Here is a 17,764-nt window from a genome sequence, read left to right as displayed (position 1 = left end):
GCAAAAGCCATTCACTGTGCTGTCGCCGAGACAATCTGTGACCCTGGCAGGGACAAACGAAACTTGTGGATGCCAGTATCAGGCTGGGCTCTGAGCCCCAGCCCAAATGCCTTCCTGGATCCCACTAAGGATCAGTGACTGCATGTCAGCCTCTGGCACCATGAACCTCTGGCTGAACCTTCTTTGCCCGAACATACCACGTTGCAGATTTCCTGGCTGACTCCTCCACTTAACCATGTGCTCCTTCTAGGTGGGGCCAGGAGTCTGCTTTTATCCCCAGAGGCTATCCTGGGGTGGGGTGGGGGGCCACATATGGGGAGCAAAGGCGCCGGTGGCAGGGGCCCCATCACCCCAGCCCACTGCCCACCTTGAGATGTTTGCAGCTCAATGCCAGGACAGAGGCGATCATTTTGCAACATTTGAAAATATCGAATCACTATGTCGTGCACCTGGGACTTATGTAGCACTGTAAGTCAGTTATATAATTAAAAGTACAATAAAATTTTGGAGAGAAGATGAGAAGAGGTGGAGGCATTAAATCTCCATCTCTGAGAACATTTTCATTTTATTTTTGGCCATGCCATGTGGCTTGCAAGATCCTGTTTCCCCCATCAGGGACTGAACCCAGGCCCTTGGCAGTGAGAGCGCAGAGTCCCAACCACTGGAAAGGCAGAGAATTCCCTCTCATGACATTTAGAAATTTAAAAATTGCGCTTTTCTCCTCTTTTTATTGTCTCTATCTGAGATGGCTGATGTTAATTAAACATAGTATGGTAATCATTTCCCAATATAGGTAAGTCAAACCATCACGCTGTACACCTTAAACTTATAGAATGATGTATGTCAATTCTTCCTCAATAAAACTGAAAACAAAAAAAACCCAAAATGTCAGGACAGCTCCTTGACACCCAGAGACCCACATCTCTGGGTAATGACCTGGCTTTTGAAGCCTGTGATGGAGTCTTCTGCTCCATCCTCAGTTAAGTTTACTTGTTAGAACCATAAGCATTGAAGTCAAAGATGTAAGTTTGAGTTCCAACCCCTATATTAAGCCATTGTGACCCTAGCCTAAGTCATTAATAAAGTCTGCCTTTTAAATACCTTCTTCGATTGTGAGAAGGGGCAGATGGAGGCTTTATGGGGCCCAAAGTTTCTACAGCTAGATGGGTCCCTGAGGCATCCTGAAGTTTCGGCTTCAAGGTCAGTATCCATCTGCTCCCTTCGAGGAAAGAAATGGAAAGTGCCAGATTGCCCTTGACCTGCCTGCTTTGCAGTGAGGACATGGGTCTACAATTCAGGTCCCACCAATCCAAGGCCACACCCAGGCTGAGAAGAGGAAGCCAGCAACCTCCAGAATCCCTCCTGGTGACGGATGGCCTGAGTGAGGGCAGCTCCCTCGCTCCCAGCGGGAACGGGCTAAGTTCTGGTGGCAACTGTCACTCCCCAGACCAGCTCTGTATTCCGGTGTGATGGGTATTCTATTTGCGTGGACTCCAATTTGCTTTCCTGTCCTTCCCAGAGGTTCTGTGACCCTTTTCCCTCCTTTTCAACATTTTTTGGGCACTTGTTCACTTTCATTTCCTGAATTCAAGACTAGCTCTTACATATCCAGCATCCTCCCCCTTTGCCTACCCCGCACCTCCATTTTTAAAATCCAGCCTCTGTTTCATAAGACCCTTTGCCGGCAGAGCCAGGTGTTGTAGCTTGCAGCTAGGAATCATATTTTGCTCTCCTCCAGGGCCTGGCACATAAGGACCACAAGAGGACAACCACCCTAGAGCCTTTTTTCTTCCAAGCTCCTGGCAGGCTTTATCTAGTTACATCCACCCCGTGACTTGCCCTCCAGGCACTGATCTTGCTGCCAGCCTCTTGCTCTGCCACACGCTCTGCCTGGCTTGCTGCCCGGGCCTGCCCAGCCTTCTTTCCCTCCACTCTGCCTGCTCATTGCCTCCCTCCAGGCTTATCCAGGAAGCTCCCTAGATTCTGCACTCTGAACCCCGAGTTTACCACTTCCCACATCTCACCTCACAGCTGCGGTCCTAGCCACCGCCGAGTGCTGAGCCCTTGAGCAAACAGGATGGGAAAACCTGACCCTTCTTTGTCCAGGAGACAAGTCTCTGCAAGCCTGATGCACCCTCTCCTCCCCACTGTGGTCCCAGAGCAAAGCCCCCTCCCTCTCTTCATCCTCCTCCTCATCCTGTAGCCTTGGACAAGTCCCTTCACGTTTGCATTTTGCTTCTCCAACTTTACAGACTGTAAACTCTAATTTGTATCATACAGGTTAAATATGTTTATTTCTGTAAGTAGGAGCTTTCCCATCAGGACAAATCAAAGGTTCACCTTACTTAGGCAGGTGATGGGGTCCTGTGGGCTCCTGGGAGATTGGGTCAGAGAGAGACTAAGGGGAGACCCCAAGATAGAGGCTTGGCTGATTTCCTGCTGAAGATACAGATGAAGATAAAAGCATTGGCTTTGTTGGCACGTGGTGCCAGAGGATTTGGGGGAACAGAGTCTGGGGGGGGGGTGCCGTGGAGGGGGAGATGTACTGACTTCAGGGGCCAGCTGGCCACAGTACCCCTCCAGTCCCAGGTAGGACTGGGCCAGCCTTCTCAGCTGCAGGATGACACATCCTGAGGGAGACTGAGAGGGAAAGAAAGTGCTGGAGAAGGAGCCAAGTCATCTGAACTTATTCCCTGTGCCCAGAAGTGGGGGAACCAGTCTGCTTTCCATGAAGAGTGTTCCTGTCGGGAATTCAGCTCCTGAGTACTGTTGCTTAGTCACTTCAGTCACCTCTGACTCTTTGCCCCCATGGACTGCAGCCCACCCGGCTCCCCTGTCCATAGGATTCTCCAGGCAAGAATAGTGGAGTGGGTTGCCATGCCCTCCTCCAGGGGATCTTCCCCACCCAGGGATCGAACCTGCGTCTCCTGCACCGCAGGCAGATTCTTTACTGCTGAGCCGCCGGGGGAAACCATTCAGCTCCTAAAGAGGACTCGAAAGAAAGAGGAGTGGGCAGAAAGAAACAAGTTTGGGAACTCGGTCCTGGCCTGCTACAGGCGGGACCTCCCAAACTCTAGGCCATCGCGTGCCCAGCCCTTTCGGCACCACACGTGGGTCTCCAGGGCCTGGTGGCCGCCAGCTCCAGCTGGGGGCCTTCGCTACGGCCCGGGGCGCTCTGCAGTGGACGAGGCCCAGCTGAAGCTGCTCGGGCCGCGCGGCAGCACCAGGTCCAGGCTGAGGTCGCGCTGCTCGTCCTCGGAGAACACTGGCCGGTAGCCCAGCAGCTGCAGCGCGCCGGCACACAGCTCCTGCACGCGGCGGATCTTGGCGAAAGGCAGGGCGTGGCGCCAAGCCTGTGAGACGTTGAGCGCGTCCCTCGACGTGGTCTTGAAGGCCTCGCGGCGCGCGCCGGGCCCGACGCCGTGCGTGATGTTGTGGATCCAGGCCTCGAGCTGGGGCGTGAGGCTCAGGCCCGCGAAGGCGTACAGCTCTCGGATCTCGGGCAGCGGCGCCCGCGCCAGGTCCTCAAAGCGCACCAGGCGGTAGCGGCCGCGCAGGGCGGGCGGCGGCTTGTGCGTGGCCGCCTCGGCGATGCGCACGTGGCTGCGGCACACCTCCCGCACCACGCGCAGGTCCGGGTCGGCCTCCACCCACTTGCCGTTGGTGCCCAGCACGATGCCGTTGTCGCGCGCCAGTGCCTTGGCCGTCTGCTCGCGCGAGCGCAGCACGGCGCGCGGATCGCGCACCAGGTGCACGATGCGCAGGTGGAGCGCCGGGTCGCTGAGCAGCGGGTAGAGCACCTGCAGGTTGAAGAAGCGCACCTCCTTGAGCACCACGTGGCTGTAGGAGCGGCAGGCCTCCTGCGCCAGGCCGAAGGGCCGCCGCGCGCACAGCGGCTTGCACACCGCCTCGCTGCTGATGGCGCCGCGCGGGAAGGCGCTGCAGGCCGGCGGCGAGCACAGCGCCCGGCTCTCCGCCCACTGGAAGAGGTCCGACAGGTTGCGCCTCCACGGCAGGTAGGCGTCGAACACATCCATGTCGCACAGAAAGACCGAGCGCACCAGGTCGCGCACCGCCATGTGCAGCGCCAGGGCGCTGCCCTGCGACAGCGCAGCCCACACGTGCCACGCGGGCTCCATCAGGTAGAAGACATCGGGGTGCTGGCTGAAGAGCTGGCCCACGAAGGACGAGCCCGAGCGCCACGAGGACAGCACCAGCACGTGCACCCGCTCCTCGCTGCTCGCTGGGGGCGGCAGTCTGGGCCGGGAGACGAGGAAGAGCAGGAGGCCGGTCTGCGCCAGCAGGAGCGCGGTCACCGCCGTGCTGGAGACGCGCCGCAGCCACATGCCGCCGGCTGGAGACCTGCAGAGGGAGCAGGCAGTAGCCCTCGGGCACCAGGGGCTGCTCGCCCATCCCACATCCCGTCTGGGGCTGCCGGGGAGCAGCCCTGGTACTTGCCCACCACCCCAGGGAGACCACCCCACTGGGGACCTCCCAAGTCAGGAGTGCGACTTGAAGGCATGGGCCATGATCCAGTCTTTGCAGAGCCAAAGGCCAGGTGCACGCGACTATGGGCACTCTTTCTTCCTTTGTCTCTCTTTCTCTTCCCCAGCCCTTTTCTTTCTCCAGGGGGAACATATATGTAAGATGGAAGTCCTGCTTTTTGCTCAAAATTCCTTATAGGGGAACAATTTTAGGTTGTTTACCTAAATAGCTTGCTGGGTGATTTAGCAGAGCCTTCCCAACTTCACTACTTCCTAGCCTATGATCTCGGACCAAAAGCTTCATTGCACTGTGCCTCAGTTCACCCGTCTGTAAAAGGGGATTCTTCCTGGTCCTGGAGTATTGGGATGAGCCCCGAGGGCTGGGGCATGTATGAACTCGCCTAACTGAAAACCTGCCCTTTCTGCGTAGTGTGCTTCTGCATTGTTTGACTTTTTAAATAACCAGATATTACTTTTGCTATTGAAAATGAATAGACAAAGAACAGCAAGTGTTGCTCTCACTCATGGAGAGTGAAGTCCTGCAGGAAGCATGCATTCCCAAGGGAGGATATCCTTCTGGATTGGTGGGAGTTGGCAGAAGAAACCAGTTAAGGGAGAGGTAGGATGGAGCCAGAGAAGGGGAGAGATGAGGACAGAGTCAGGCCCCTTTCCATGCTGAGGTTACTTACTGCTGTCCCAGGCTGCTGGGAGGGCTGCCCACCTCGATCACAGATCCATGGGAGAGGCCTGGGGGTTTTTCAGGGCCTGGGAAGGCAGGAGAGGGCTAGGTCAGATGGCCCTGGACGCTGGGAGGGCTCTGTCTTCCCAGACTGACAGAAGTTCCCCTCGGGTGGGAGTCTAGTTGCCCTTCTCCTGGCTGGAGCTGGGCAGGGACCAGGAGCTGCCTGGATACGTTTTCCCAGAGGGAAATGAAGTGAAAGTCTCTCCTGCTGGGTTTGAGTCTCTCTGGTGCCACTCAGGAGCTGGGAGACCTGTGGCAAATGACTTAAGTTCTCCAAGACTCAAGTTTCCTCCTCTGTAAAATGGGGATGATAACATTTGACCTTAAGGTTGTCAAGAGGAATGCTGCTGCAAACGCGTACGAGGAAAGGGCTTGGTAAAGTGCCACACATGCCCCATGTTACTGATGTAGTGTTCAGCTGTGTCTGAGAGGAGGAAACACGGGAAGTCTCTGCCCAGAGAAGACCCCTGAGGTCACCTATGCTTGGAATCCCAGCATCTCCCAGGCCCCCTGCAGCCCCCAAACACATCTGAGTCCTTTAGTCCCAAGGTGCAGGGGGAAGGGTAAACTGGGGGACTGAGGTTGACATATACACACTACTATATATAAAATAGATAACTAACAAGGACCTACTATAGCACAATACTCGTAATGACCAATATGGGACTAGAATCTAAAAAAGAGTGGATATAGATGTAATTATTGATTCATTTTGCCGTACAGCAGAAACTAACACAACGTTGTAAATCAACTATACTCCAATACAAATTAACTGAGAAAGAATGTCCCATAGAGGGTCCCACGGAATGAAAGGAGCACTGAGCCCAGCCCCCACAGCCTGAGGCCCCAGAGTTCTCTCCTCTTTGCACTGTCCTTCCTGCAGTGATCTCAAGGATGAGCCGCTTGGGAAGGGAAGGACCTGGAAGGTTCCTCTTTCCTTTCACAGCATTTGCTCCCCACCGAGACACCTTCACTGGCCACGTCACCACTGAGGGCAGCTGGCATCTAGACTGTGAGCACAGAGCCCCCTCTTGACTCCCCCCTTGTCAGGAGCCTGCAGGATGGCCAACAGCTCTTGTTTCCTGCTCGGTTCAGACCTGCCTGCTGGATCCCACGTCCACCCCTGGGTCCCCTGGAAGACCTGGACAGCAGCCACCCGCCTGCTCTGCACACGTTACCTCCTCTCCTCGAGGGTGTGCATCCCAAGACCAGGGTACAGGAGAGGGAGGAAACTCAAACTCCTATTTACTGACATATATTACCTGAAGGGCTAGGTGATTTGGGGCTTCCCTGGCGGCTTAGTGGTAAAGAACCCACCTGCCAATGCAAGAGATGCAGGTTCAATCCCTGGGTTGGGAAGATCCCCTGGAGAAGGGAATAGCAACCCACTCCAGTATTCTTGCCTGGGAAATCCCATGGACAGAGGAGCCTGGCAGGCTACAGTCCATGGGGTCGTGAAGAGTCAGATACAACTTAGCAACTAAAGACGCATATAGCTAGGTGATTTAACTCAGCAGCCCCTGAGGTGGGCATTATGATCTCAATTTTTTATTTAGTTTAATTTATTTATTTTGGCCATAGAACTCGGCTTGTGGGCTCCCAATTTCTTGACCAGGGATCAAACCCAGGCCCTTGGCAGTGAAAGCTTGGCGTCCCAACCACTGGACTGCCAGGGAATTCCCAATGATCTCAATTTTTTAGACGAAGGACCCAAGGTTTGGAGAGACAGCAAGGGACCCCAGCCCAGGACTTATTTCAAGATTTCTGGCACTTTCTGATCATAGGCTGCTGGCCTCTCCCCTGGGGCTAGGAGATCCTGCAGAACACAGGATCCTGATACTTGGGCCCAAACACAGCTGCCCAGGCTCACCTTGCCCTCCCCTGGTAAGGAGGATCTTACCCCCAGGTCAAGATGCTTGTTACCTGCACTCCAGGGATGCCAGGGGTCTTCTTAAGTGACTCACACTATACAGGAACTGTTGTGATCCTCCGATTGGAACTCAAGAACTAGGAAGCAGATGGAAACATCCTGCCCTCGTAGGGTGTCCAGAGAATCCAGGTCCCAGCTAGGAGTTTTCTGAGAGGGCACCTTACATTCAGCACAGCACCAACTGGCCCAGGTCTCAAGTGAGGAAGAATATGGCAGGCAGGCACTGGGGTGTGTGTTTTATCTTCTTGATTGGATGTTATTCTCTCATCCTGTGTGTTTTAGTTGAGGCAATGGGGTTAGAGACATGAATACCCAGCTGGTACAGGGGTAGGGCAGGGGTCTGAATCCAAGTGCCAGGCCCCCAGTGTGGGGCTCTGGGTGGCCCCACTCCTAAAGCTTTGCCCAATGAAGCTTCCCATTCTGGAAGGGTCATCTGCCTCTCCTATGAATCCTTTGTAATATTTTGTAGGCACATATTTATTATTTGTCTAATTTTTGAAAAGGTGATACATAGAAGTCTTACAAAATTCTGTGTGTGTGGAGTTTTCTCCTTTTGGGAACCTTCCTACACTGTTGGTGGAAATTGTATTACTAAACTGGTACCACCACTATGGAGAAGAGTATAGAGATTTCCCAAAAAACTAAAAATACAGCTACCACATAATCCAGTGATCCTATTCCTGGGCATACACCTGAAAAGACGACTCTAGTGAAAAAGATATGTGCACACCAATATTCATCTGTTGTTGTTGTGAAGCAACTGAAGGTCCATAAACAGATGAATGCAGAAAGAAGATAAGGTACATATATCCAATAGAATATTTCCCAGCCATAAAAAGAATAAAATAATGCTATCTGCAGCAACACAGATGGGCCTAGAGATTATCATACTAAGTCAGACAGAGAAACACAAATACCATATGATGTCACTTATGTGCAGAATCTAAAAAGAAAAAAAGATACAAATGAACTTATTTACAAAACAGAAATAGATTTACAGACATAGAAAACAAACTTGTGGTTACCAAAGGGATGAGGGAGATAAACTGGAAATTTGGGATTAACGTATATACACTGCTATATGTAAAATAAATAATAAGGACCTACTGTATAGCACAGGGAACTGCATTCAATATTTTGTAATAATCTATACTGGAGAAAAGTATATATATATAATTGCTGTACACCTGAAACAGTATTAAACTATAGTTAAATAAAAATAAATAAAAGTTTTAAAGTATATAAGACCTAAAAGAAAAAAGTATATACATACTAGAATTCTGTAAATATCCTAAAATTTTATATGAAATTCATTATTGTATGTTCATGTACTATTTCATTCATTCTGTAAACATTTATTACATGGCTACTATGTGCAAAGCATGAAAGTAAATATTGACAAGTGGCCACTGCCTTCAGCTTAATTTCTAGCTGAGAAGGTCACCACGAAGCAAGTGATCATTTAACCACAAGCCTGGGAAGTGTCCATGGGGTCACAAAGAGTCGGACACGACCGAGCGACTGAACCGAACTGATAGGAAGTGTAATGAAGGGCAAGGACAGTGCCTGCAGCTAAGGGCAAGCAGAGAAGTCTTTCCTTAGCCAAGCGCTTTTTGAAGTCGGATGTGATGGCTGAGCAGGGAATAACTGTGGAAAGGGCTGTGTGAGGGAACATGCTGAGAGAAGGAGCACTTCATGTTCAAGGATCAGAGGAAGGCCAGAGAGGCTGTAGGTACAGTATCTCAAGGAAAAAAAAAAAGAAATCATCCCACTGAACCCAGCCCCATTCATGGCAGATTTTCTGTTAAAGAAAGCAAAACCTGGTAACACGTACTTTCCTGGACCTCTCACAACCAGATACTGCTGACAGTGTCACAGCCCAGGATTTTCAACTTGTACTTGCCCTATTCTATGCAATCTACACAGAACTGCTCCTTGAATTTCCCCAAACCTCTTTTATTCCCTCCTCCTCCTCACTATATACAGAACATCATTAGTGTAAAGTTATAACTAGATGCCTCCAGGCATCTGAAACAAGCTTAGTTCAGTGAGAAGTACGTGAAGAGGAAAGTGTCAGGACTTCCCTGGTGGTGCAGCAGTTAGGACTCGGTACTTTCCATACTGAGGATCAGGGTTCTATCCCTGGTCAGGGAACTTAAGATCCCGCAAGCCACTAGGCACAGCCGAAAAAAAGAAAGTATTCTACTAACTGAACTATATTGTTTCTGTAAATATAGTAATTTGGAGGGAAGAAAAAGGGCTCTGTCCTGCTTTCTATGGGCTTCCCTGGTAGCTCAGAAGGTAAAGAATCCGCCTGCAATGCGGGAGACCTGGGCTCAATCCCTGGGTTGGGAAGATCCCCTGGAGGAGGGCATGATAACCCATTCCAGTATTCTGGCCTGGAGAACCTCCATGGACAGAGGAGCCTGGCGGGGTATAGTCCATGGGGTCGCAAAGCTCAGACATGACTGAGCTTTCTATAATAATAGCTAATATGACAGCCCATAGGAAAATGCCAATCAGTTTTATCAAAAGGCATGGAGGGACTTTGTTTTGTATCCAAGATTAGCAAGATCAGCTTTCCAATAATAGAGAGCTGAGATTCTGTGTATTCAGGCCACTAAGACACATTGCCCATGGCACACGGGAGAACATGGAACTGGTCCTGCATTGACAGGAACAGTTTTTTAATGTCTGTCATTTCAGAAACACTAGCTGTATACTCATAAATTCAGTGCCTACAAACTATAAGGCAAAGAGTATATGGGCTCAGTCACTCATTTAAAAAAATAAAGTAAGCCTGATGCCACAGTTCAGGAGGTAGAGATTGCAAAAATCTTATTTTTTTCAAATAAAAAATAACCTAATATTAAGATCATTGAATTGCTTAAAAAAAAAAAGTTAAGAATCCTGCCCGAGTAAGACAATAAGTGTCATGTCAGGGATTGCCCCAAAGGCTGAGTGAGATATTAATAAATATTTGCTGAATCGATATCAGGCACTCTGTGATCCAAATCCGAAGGGAGTGATTCCCCACTTGTCCTGTATTTCTTTCTGCTGAGCATCTTAATGTTACAATAGCTTCTAGTCATCCCTGACTAGCTCTTGCTCTGAGAGACAGAGAAGGAGCCACCATTCTATCTGATGTGCAGATGGGAACATTGAGCTGCAGGGCAGGGGAGGCTTTGCAGGGGAGGCGCGGGCGGACAGGGATCTGCTCTCTGGGCAGGACTCACCGCAGGCCTGGTCTGGCTGCCCTTGACTGCAGCTCCTCTGTCTCCAGCGTCTCCCAGCCCTGCAGAGTCTAAGGCAGTGAAAGGTAATCCTAGGCACCACCCCCGGGGCTCAGATTTCTCTCAATTTGGCATCAGCTGCAGGCCATTCTGTTCAGGAATCCCAAAGCTAAAGGAAAGAGATTTCGGATGAGGCATGCGTGGACCTGAGGCATCAAAGGCCACCCCTGGAGACGAACCAGCTCTGATGGAGCCCAGGGTATCTGTTGGAGAGAAGGCTGATGCGGAGGGCAAGAAAGAGGAGGAAAGACGAGAAGGGAGAGAGAAAAGAACAAGAGACAGGAAAAGCACCGAGGGAGGAAAGGGGCGAGAGAGGCGAAAGATGGATGCCTGTGGTGGTGTGGGAATCATGGAATACCACCTGTGAGGGCTTCCTACAGACCAAGCCTTTCCCATTCGTCTTCCTCTGAAGATCAGATCTGGATTATCTCACAACAATCTTATGAGGTGTGTCTGATGTGCTACCCTATTTTACAGAAGAGGAAACTGAGGCTTAGAAAGGTTCAGGAACTTGCCCACACAGCAATAGTCAGAATTTGAACTCCAGCTGTCTAACTTTAGAGCACTTCACTACATAATGTTGAGTGAAAAAAAACACAGCAAAACATTCAGTGTGTTAAAAATACATGAATATCAAAGGACACCATGAAGAAACCAAAAGAATATCCACAGATGGGAGAAAATATTTGCAAATCATATAAATAGCAAGGGACTTGTACCCATATATAAAGAGCTCTTACAACTGAACAATAAAAAAAAAAACAACCTGATTTTAAAATAAGCAACAGATTTGAGTGGCTATTTCTCTAGAGAAGATGGACACATGATCTATAAGTTCATGAAAAGATCCTTGATAGCTTCAGTCATTAGGAAAATGCAAATCAAAACTACATTGGGATACCACTTCCCATCCTCTAGGTTGGCTGTAATAAAAAAGACAGATAATAGCAAGTGTTAGTGAGAATATGGTGAAACTGGAACCCTCATAGGCTGGTGGTGGGAATGTAAAACAGTGAATTGCTGTGGAAAGCAGGTCATCCCTCAAGTAAACATACAGTTACCATGTGATCCAGCAATTCTACTCTAAAATACACAAATCCAGGAGAACCAAAAATATATGTCTACACAAAAACGTGCTCATGAACTTTCACAGCAGCATTAATCATAACAGCCCCAAAGTGGAAATATCCTATATGCTTATCAGTTGATGAATGGATAAACAAAATGTGGTGTACTCATATAATTGAATATTATCTGGCAATAAGAAGGAATAAAACACTGATATATGCTACAACAGGGATGAACCTTCAGGTGATTAACACACAAGACTGAATATACTATAAACCAGTGAGCTGTACGCTTAAAACAACTTCAAAGAATGTGAATTATATCTCAATAAGCTGTTACTTAAACAAACAAACAAAAACCAAAATGATTTAGTATAGGAAGAAATCCAGAAGGATGTGTGCTGAATACTGGTGGTTATTATTCTCTGGCCAGAGTACAGGTCATTTTTTTCTTGTTTTCTTACTTCGTCAATCATTAACAATCAGTTCTGTTTCATCGATTCAAAGAGGCCTGGGTGGAGTTTGCTGACTTAGCTTTTATTGCAGGGACAGAGGCACCCGCAAACCACCCTCCAGCTGACCTGAGTACCTAGTGGCTAGAGGAGAGGGGCGGGGGATGGAAAACGACCTGCGACCTTTGTCAAGGGCTCCAACCCCATGCTCAGCCTCAGGGCTCTGGGCTGAGGCAGGTGGTGAGGAAGATGTGCTTGGCCCTAAGCCCTGGTCACATCTGCCATTCCCCTGCTGGCCCTGGGGAGCAGCTGTGTGGCATCAGCCAGAGGTAGGGAGGCTACAGTCACAGAGCCCAGATGCTGCTGGAGTAACCAGACCTGCCTGCAGGAATCTACTGGGAAGTGAAATCAAGTTAGTCTGGGAAAGGAGTTTTGAGCCATGTGGAGGGCATTTCAGAGCAGATGAGCCAACACCAACACAGAAACCCTCTTCTAAGGCTCTGAACTTTGGGAACCCCCAAAGCACACCTTACACAACACCTAACTTGGTCTAAATCACTGCACCCGACAGCTGGAGGGCCCCCAAGTCTGGGACTCCTCCTCTTCTTTGCAGTAACACTCGGGGGGAATAGAGGGTGCGTGTTTCACACATTCCTCTCTGGCACCACCCCCCTAGGTGTGGACTGAGCCCTCTTATGCAGGGATCATCTGGAATGTTCTCTGGTTTATTTTTCTTTTCTGTTTTTTTTTTGTTAATCAACTATACTTTAATACAATAATTTAAAAATCTCAGATATCTCCTAAATTCTCTTGAAATGACACGACAAGAGACCACAGAGAAAGTTCCAAGGTATACAAAGAAGATATTCTAATGAAACTTCCGACAGATAAACACAGTGTCATTCATCTGAATTGTGTTGCATTATTTCCACTGTCACTGTGACAGCCCCAATAAATATAAGCAGTTTGCAAGAACAGATTAAGTACCTATTTCTCAAGAAAAATTTGTCCTTTGAAACTAATGAGGGAAGAAGGTAAAAGACAAAGGAAAAGGAGGAGGAGAAAGAAGATAGATGTACATAGACCGGGTGACTAAAACAACTAACATTTATTTTCTTACAGCTCTGGAGGCCAGCCCAAGATAGAGGTGTCAGCAGGTTGGTTTCTTCTGAGGCTTCTTTCGTTGGCTTTAGATGGCCATCTTTCCCCTGTGTCTTCACATGATCACCCCTTTGTAAATATCTTTCCTCTAACCTCCTCTTAAAAGACCAATCATATAGGATTAGGGCCCACCAAATGACTTCACTTTAACTTAATTTCTTTAAAGACCCTTTTTCCAAATATAGTCATATTTTGAGAGGCTGGAAGTTAGGACTTCAGCATATGAATTTTTTTGTGGAGAGCACAATTCAACCCATTTGTATGTACGTATATATACATATAAAAACACACAAATATTTGAACCTAGTTATATGTGAAAGTGAAAGTGAAGTTGCTCAGTTGTGTCTGACTCTTTGCGACCCCATGGACTGTAGCCTACCAGGCTCCTCCATTCATGGGATTTTCCAAGCAAGAATACTGGAGTGGATTGCCATTTCCTTCTCCATGGTTTATTTTTCTTAATCTCTTATTTTGATTCATTTATTTTTAAAAAGTAAATCATTTTTTTAAAGACTAAATCATTTTTACCAGCCAATGGCATGGAAAGAAAAAAGGAAGGGACTATTTTAGAAGAAAACAACTTGGCCCAGTCACTGAGCTGCCGCTGAGGACTCGGCAGCCTCCCTTTCGAGCCCCCTCGCTTCCTGACGCTGCTTCCCAAGGCTCTGTATCCCCTGCCCGCCGTCTCCTGCAGCCACTTCCAATCGTATTTTTGTCCGCTATCCAGAACCTCCATTCTTTGGACCCCTTTGCTGCTGCAAGTAAGGGTGCTGATCTGCCTCCTGCTGGCACTGAGGATTTTATCCATATAAGGACTCAAAGAAGAAATGGCAGGAAGACCCTTACTACCGTCCAGGGGATCGCTGATGATTACGACAAAAAGAAACTAGTGAAGGCATTTAGGAAGAAATTTGCCTGCAATGATACTGTAATTGAGCATCTGGAATATGAAGAAGGAATTCAGGTACAGGGTGACCAGCGCAAGAACATACGCCAGTTCCTCGTAAAGACTGGACTGGCTAAGGACGACCAGCTGAAGGTTCATGGGTTTTAAGTGTTTTGGCTCACTGAAGCTTAAGTGAGGATTTCCTTGCAATGAGTAGAATTTCCCTTCTGTCCCTTGTCACAAGCTTAAAAACCTCTCAGCCTATATCATGTTACCATCTAGGGTCTGCTTTTAACTTGGACTAGTGGAACTCCTTCATGCAACAAACTGAACAGAGCCATGCTGTCTAGTCTTGGGGTCCCTCATTTAAACAGAGGTCAAGCAGAGGTGCCTGGCAGTGCCCAGCCTGAAACAAAGCAGTAACAGTGATGCTTCAGCCAAGTCCAGAGCCCCAAGATCACAGGCGGCTATGTCTGGCTGGAAGCCCCTCCGCAGTCCCTCTGCAGAGCTCCCTGTCCTGAGAGAACGTCACCACCTGGACGGCCCTTGATGAAGCAGAGAATGGAGGATGGGTGAGGTGGCTGTACTGCTAGAGGGAGCCTTTGGTGGTTGGGGAAAGGTCCCCTGCCGTCTCCAACGTGACCCAGTGGGCAGAGCTTAGAGCAGCCGCCCTCTAGTGAGGAGCCAGGACACCTGGCTTGCCACCAAGGTCTTTTTGACCAGACATAGCCTAAGTAATTGATTCCTAAACTAGAAGGTGAGGCCAACCTTCTATCAGTTCAACTTCTGACAAGGGAACAAATTTCAAACCGATGTATCAGTCATAGCTGTAGAGCTTGCAACTCACTAGCAACAGCGGCCCAATGCCATGTGAAGTAACAAACTGATTTTTGGGTTTTTTTCCCTCTCTCTTCAGTTTTAATGTTATGTAATGTATTTAAACCCTTATTTAAATAAAACTTATTTTCAGAAACAACAACAACAAAAAAGAAAACAACACAAAACAGCCAAAGACAACATGTGGACCTTGTTAGGATTCTGATTCACACAAACCCAGCGTGAGAAGATATCTTGGAGGTAATCAGAGAAATTTTAACATGGACCGAGTATTAGGTGATACTGGGAAATCTTTGTTAATGCTACTATCACTACAAAGAATACTCTTGTTCATGCATTTCTGTACCTAAATCCCCTGACTAGCCTAGAAGCCAGACCCTGTCTCTCTCATACCAGGTAGTAGGGTTAGCACAAGGGCTGAGTATGAACTCTACTTGATGACTCACTGGGTGATCTTGAGCAAGTTGAGCAAGTTACTTAATCTCTCTCTGCTTCCTTTTTTAAAAAAAAAATCTATAAATAGGGGAAATAATATAACTCAACTCATGGGCTCGATTTGAAGATTAAATGAATTAATATTAAAGGACTCAGATAATGTCTGGCACATAGTCTACTGAAAAGTATTTGTTCAAGGATCTTTTAAAAATCCTGGGTCACAACTGTATTCTATGAATCCAACAGAAAGCCTGTGCATAAGGAAAACTCAAAGAAAATAGCCCCTAGCAATAGAAAGAATCAAGCCTAGGCAGCATTGGGGGTGGCAGTGGTTTAGTCACTAAGTCGTGTCCAAATTTTGCGACACCATGGACAGTAGCCTGCCAGGCTTCTCTGTCCATGGGATTCTCCAGGCAAGAATACTGGAGTGGGTTGCCACCCTTCTCCAGGGTATCTTCCCAACCCAGGAATCGAACCGAGGTCTCCTGCATTACAGGCAGATTCTTTACCAACTGAGCTACCAGGGAAGCTGTACATCCCAAGTAGAACATAGTGAATCATGGCTGAAAGCCTGGCTTCTGAAGCCAGATTGGGTTAAAATTGTGCTCTACACCCAGTGGGGTGTGTGACTTTGAGCCAGTCACTCATAACCTGTCTGGGTTTCAGCTGACTCTGAGAAGAAGGCTCTAACAGCACCTACCAGGCAGTCTGGAGAGGACTACATGGAACAGTCTAACCCTTGGCATGGCCAAGGCTCACCGAGCAGCCTGCTATTCTTATTAGCTCTGGTACTTGGCTCACTCACTCATGGCTTCACCTCAGCCAAGCCTTTTCCGCTCTTGAGGCCTCACTTTTCCCATCCTCGAGCCTTTAGTACAAGAGGGAAGAGAAAAGAGAGTGAACATCTGCTGGACACCTACGCTGAGGCCCAGGGAGGCGGTCTCTGTTGCTGCCCACAGTCCAGCAGCTGGGAGCAGGGGCCCCCAGACTCAAATTCAGCTGGATCTGGTTCCGAATTCACTTGCCCGAGCTGCTTTTCCTTCAGGGTTCCGTGGAAAAAGCTCTTGGAGAGTTTTTTTGTGTTTCTGTTTGTTTTTTTTAAATGAAAGCCATACCCTTTGCAACTCAAGTTGCAAGAGACAAGGGATCCTCAAGAAGTGACCTGTGGAGCTGAAGCCCCAGGAAGCCCCTTTCCAACAGCACTTGGCAAAGGGCGATGCCCTTTTCACGTTCTCATAAAAACCACCCTCAGCTCCAACTGGCACAGCCCACGAGGGGCTGCAAGGTCACCGCCTCCCCAGCTGGGCCCCTGGCCGAGGCCCCGGCCGCCCAGGGTGTGGGCATCCGGCGCGGAGAGAGGACGAACCAACGTACCCCAGGCGAGGTGTCCCGGCCCGGGGGCGCGGCGCGGGGCAGATGCCTCTGGCCTCAGTCTCTGCCGAGACTCCTTGACGCCGCCTTCACCAAGCTCGGTCCGCGGCCGCTGTCTCTTCGCCGGGACAGTCCGCAGGGTCGCACGGCTCTGAAGGGGCACCCGTGCCACCGGGGCGGAGGGCGCTCCGAGAGGCGTGGACTTGGCAAGCGGGGGCCGAGATATTGGAGGCACCTGGAGAGCCAAGGCGGCGGGGGGCTGGAAACCCGGCAGGCGTCCCCTAAAAAAAAAGAGAGGTGTCGTAAGAATGGGATGTTGGGGGAGCCGTCCTGGGGTGGCGTGGGGGGCAGGACACGAAGCAGCCTCGGAGTCCCCCGGGCGCCCGGCCCCGCGCCGCGCGCTACCTGTGCGGCCGCTCGGCGCCGCGGGCCGGAGCGGAGCGCGCACAATGAGGCGCTTTCAGACGTGGCTGCGGTCCCGGAGCGGGCGGGCGGGCGCCGGGGCGGGAGGGGAGGAAGGAAAAAGCCGGTTGGCCCCCGGGCTCGGACTAGCCTGCCCACCGCGGGCCGAGGGGCCACGCCTCGGGGGAGGGGCGGCCGCCCCCGGCGGGCGCGGGCGAGCCCCGGAGAGGAGGGCTCAGGTGGGCCCGGGGGGAGGCGGCCGGGGGCGCACGGCTCGGCGCGGGGTGTCAGGGGGCTCTCGCCGCGTTGCTTCTCATCCCACTCGTTGACCAAGAAAGTGCTTCCCCCTCCAATCAACCCCCAGAGAAGGGAGGCTCCTGGGAACACAAAAGGCCCTTGTGAAAGAAACCGAATCTTAATTTTGCCCCTGCTCACTCTCGGTGGCATCCTCGCAGCCAAAGGAATCCTAACTGCTTCCCAAGCCCTCGGCCTCGGTCCCAGCCAAGCCTGGGTCACCTGGATGTCGGGGCCCCGGGCACTAGCCGGGCTGCGAGGGGCCGGGACACCAGGTGGCCCTCAGGAGCTGGGCCTGCAGCTGGCTGTCTCCTCCCTTCTCTAGCCTCAACCCAGAGACTCCGGCTTGACAGCAGGTCCGGGTAAATACAGGGTATCTTTCAGTAAATAAAGACGTTATTTCCCCTACA

General features: G+C 50.0%; 1 protein-coding gene and 1 pseudogene across 4 annotated transcripts; one reads left to right on the top strand and one right to left on the bottom strand.

The window, feature by feature from the left end:
* Positions 1 to 2,266: 2,266 nt before the first annotated feature.
* CHST6 (carbohydrate sulfotransferase 6) lies at positions 2,267 to 17,035 on the bottom strand. Of its 4 annotated transcripts, XR_014059158.1 has the most exons (8): positions 16,662 to 17,035; positions 15,988 to 16,155; positions 13,075 to 13,227; positions 10,393 to 10,558; positions 7,150 to 7,425; positions 5,174 to 5,249; positions 2,919 to 4,362; positions 2,267 to 2,741 (listed from the first exon to the last, which is right to left on the bottom strand). XR_014059158.1 is itself a non-coding variant. In XM_081508631.1 (7 exons), the coding sequence occupies exon 7, from the start codon at positions 4,344 to 4,346 to the stop codon at positions 3,159 to 3,161; it is 1,188 nt and encodes a 395-aa protein (XP_081364757.1). In that variant the 5' UTR covers positions 4,347 to 4,362; positions 5,174 to 5,249; positions 7,150 to 7,425; positions 10,393 to 10,558; positions 13,075 to 13,227; positions 15,988 to 16,155; positions 16,662 to 17,035; the 3' UTR covers positions 2,267 to 3,158. The 4 variants fall into 4 exon arrangements, 2 of the variants coding, with proteins under 2 accessions (XP_081364757.1, XP_081364758.1); XM_081508631.1 differs by having other exon boundaries at positions 2,267 to 4,362; XR_014059159.1 differs by lacking the exons at positions 10,393 to 10,558; positions 13,075 to 13,227; positions 15,988 to 16,155 and having other exon boundaries at positions 16,662 to 16,745.
* LOC145513742 (eukaryotic translation initiation factor 1 pseudogene) lies at positions 10,772 to 14,183 on the top strand (annotated as a pseudogene).
* Positions 17,036 to 17,764: the final 729 nt, after the last annotated feature.

This window comes from Giraffa tippelskirchi, chromosome 7 (genome assembly GCF_054371585.1).
Source record: "Giraffa tippelskirchi isolate mGirTip1 chromosome 7, T2T-mGirTip1v1.2.pri, whole genome shotgun sequence".
Lineage (NCBI taxonomy): Eukaryota > Metazoa > Chordata > Mammalia > Artiodactyla > Giraffidae > Giraffa > Giraffa tippelskirchi.
The sequence above is the reverse complement of the archived record's forward strand: the minus strand, read 5'-3'. Positions and strand labels throughout refer to the sequence as shown.

Excerpts from the sequence above, each read along its gene's own strand:
- CHST6 (XM_081508631.1), bottom strand. The coding sequence starts at position 4,346 with ATGTGGCTGCGGCGCGTCTCCAGCACGGCGGTGACCGCGCTCCTGCTG.